This window comes from Otolemur garnettii, unplaced genomic scaffold, assembly GCF_000181295.1.
Source record: "Otolemur garnettii isolate 467f Iridium unplaced genomic scaffold, OtoGar3 scaffold00003, whole genome shotgun sequence".
NCBI lineage: Eukaryota > Metazoa > Chordata > Mammalia > Primates > Galagidae > Otolemur > Otolemur garnettii.
Genome location: NW_003852398.1, coordinates 41,296,327 through 41,298,584, shown reverse-complemented (window position 1 = coordinate 41,298,584; position 2,258 = coordinate 41,296,327). Strand labels below are relative to the sequence as shown.

The following is a 2,258-nucleotide window of genomic DNA, read 5'->3' as shown; positions in this document are numbered from 1 at the left end:
CCCGCCACAAGGCCCGGGTATGTTTTTTGTTGCAGTTTGGCCGGGGCCAGGCTTGAACCCACCACCCTCGGTACATGGGGCTGGTGCCCTACGCACTGAGCCACAGGCGCTGCCCCAAGCATTTGTTTTCTTCTACCAGGAAATAAAATATGCTAAAGAATGCAAAAGAGCTATAGGACAGGAGCAAACTCTCCACATGTCTCCAAGCTGTTGCTTTTTCCTTGGACATGCAGGTCTCTATAAGGAAACTATGTACAAAATCGTACTGGTTGCTTGCTCTGGGGAATACCATTATGTAGTATTATGGGGAGTACCAGGTATGAAGACACTGGGGAGTATCTCTAAATGTGAAAAGACAGGTACCTATCACTCCTTTTGGCGAAGAGGCACAGATTACCAAACTGGACACAGTAAAACTGGAGTACTTCAGAGTTAGACAATTGCTATAGAACTATAGGGCCTACCAAACTAGGAATCCACCTTGAATAGTGTAGATGTGCTTTTCTTCAAAAGATCAATCCCACAGGAACTAAGACATGGACTCCATCATCAGCACTGGTAATGGAAGCATTACTGATAAAAATACACATGATTCAGAGAAAGGTAGTATGAGGTGCAACTGACCACAAGTGTCTCATGACAAATGCAAAAGCCCACAGGGGCTTAAACATTATTCTAAATATTCTGAAGGAATTGCCTTGCCAAACAACCTCTTCATACATATAATATTAAAAAATATCCAATTTTTCAGAGTATACTAGCTAGGTAAGACACATTTAAATGAAACATATGCCCAACAAGGATGCCAAACATTAGAGTTTGTTTTATTGCATGACGTTTGCATAAGAAAAAATATTATTGAAAACTATAAGGCATCATGCAATTACTGATAAGCTAATTATTAACTGTACACTTAATACAGGTGGACATACAATCTAAAATTTAAAAACTAGTTCCAAAAAAGTACATACAAAATTTAACATGATGAGCTTTTAAATATGGTGGACACCTGTAGTTTCATGTTATTAAAAAGTGCTTCAAATGTACTGCTGTAAAATTGTTTTTATAAATGGCGCGGGGGTGATGTCAGATTACAAACTGTAAAAATGAATTATTTTATGGAATTAGAAAGCTAATAGATGTAGTGTGATATTCAAATTTACTTGAATCAGTTTTCAATTCTCACTCAAATTAAGTTGATATAATATTAATAATCTAAAAAACAACTATTTTATAAGCAACAAAAGTCTATTGAATTCAAGTTATGCATGTTGAGTGATAAAATCTCTGAGTAGGCCTGAATGTTGAGACCTGAAGCCAGTACGGGTTGGTGTTAATCAATGTACTGCGCCATCCAACGGAAGCCCTCTCCATAACCTTGTCTTTTGAGCACACTGCACATAAAAACTTCCAAGGGTCGGGCATTCAGTTCTTTCAGAGATATACTGCCCTAAAAGAGAAGAGAGATATTATGTTGGAGTTTATAAAATAAAACCCCTCTGTCCCACAGAATGATAGGTTCTACTTTAGTACAAAGGGTAACTATGATAAAGCCATAACTGTGATAATGTCCCCCACCAAATACTAGTAAAAATGGGCCAGGCCTGGTGGCTCATGCCTGTAATCTTAGCACTCTGGGAGGCCAAGGTGGGTAGATCGCTTGAGTTCATGAGTTCAAAACCAGCCTGAGGAAAAGCGAGACCCCCGTCTCTACTAAAAATAGAAAAACTGAGGCAAGAGGACTGTCTGAGCCCAAGAGTTTGAGGTTGCTGTGAGATATAACACCACAGCACTCTACCTAGGGTGACAGAATGAGACTCTGTCTCAAAACAAAACAAAACAAAACACAAATGTAAGCAGGTTTGGTACTGGTAGCTCAGCAGCTAGGGTGCCAGCCACATTACTGGAACTGGTGGGTTCAAACCCAGCCCAGGCCTGCCAAACAACAATGACAACTATAACCAAAAAATAAAAATAGCCAGGCATTGTAGCAGATCCCTGTAGTCTGAGCTACTTCGAAGGCTGAGGCAAGAGAATTATTTAAACCTAAGAGTTTGAGGTTGCTGTGAGCTGTGACACCACAGAACTCTATAAGGGTGACATAGTGAGACTCTGACAAAAAAAAAAAAAGCAAAAAATAATGCATGTTAAAGCTTAGGATAAAGTATATGTTCAGAAAATCCCTTCTATACTCTAGCCTATGCAACAGAGCAAACCTTATCTCAAAAAAAAAAAAAAAAAAGATAATAGGCTTGTGG

General features: G+C 39.1%; 1 protein-coding gene across 1 annotated transcript in view; it reads right to left on the bottom strand.

Annotated features, from left to right (window-relative positions):
• Positions 1-798: 798 nt before the first annotated feature.
• SAR1B (secretion associated Ras related GTPase 1B) overlaps positions 799-2,258 on the bottom strand; it is a 16,223-nt gene continuing 14,763 nt past the window's right edge. The window contains exon 5 of the mRNA XM_012809078.1: positions 799-1,450. Within this exon, the coding sequence (XP_012664532.1) occupies positions 1,334-1,450 (117 nt within the window). The 3' untranslated portion in view covers positions 799-1,333. The remainder of the gene's footprint in view (positions 1,451-2,258) is intronic.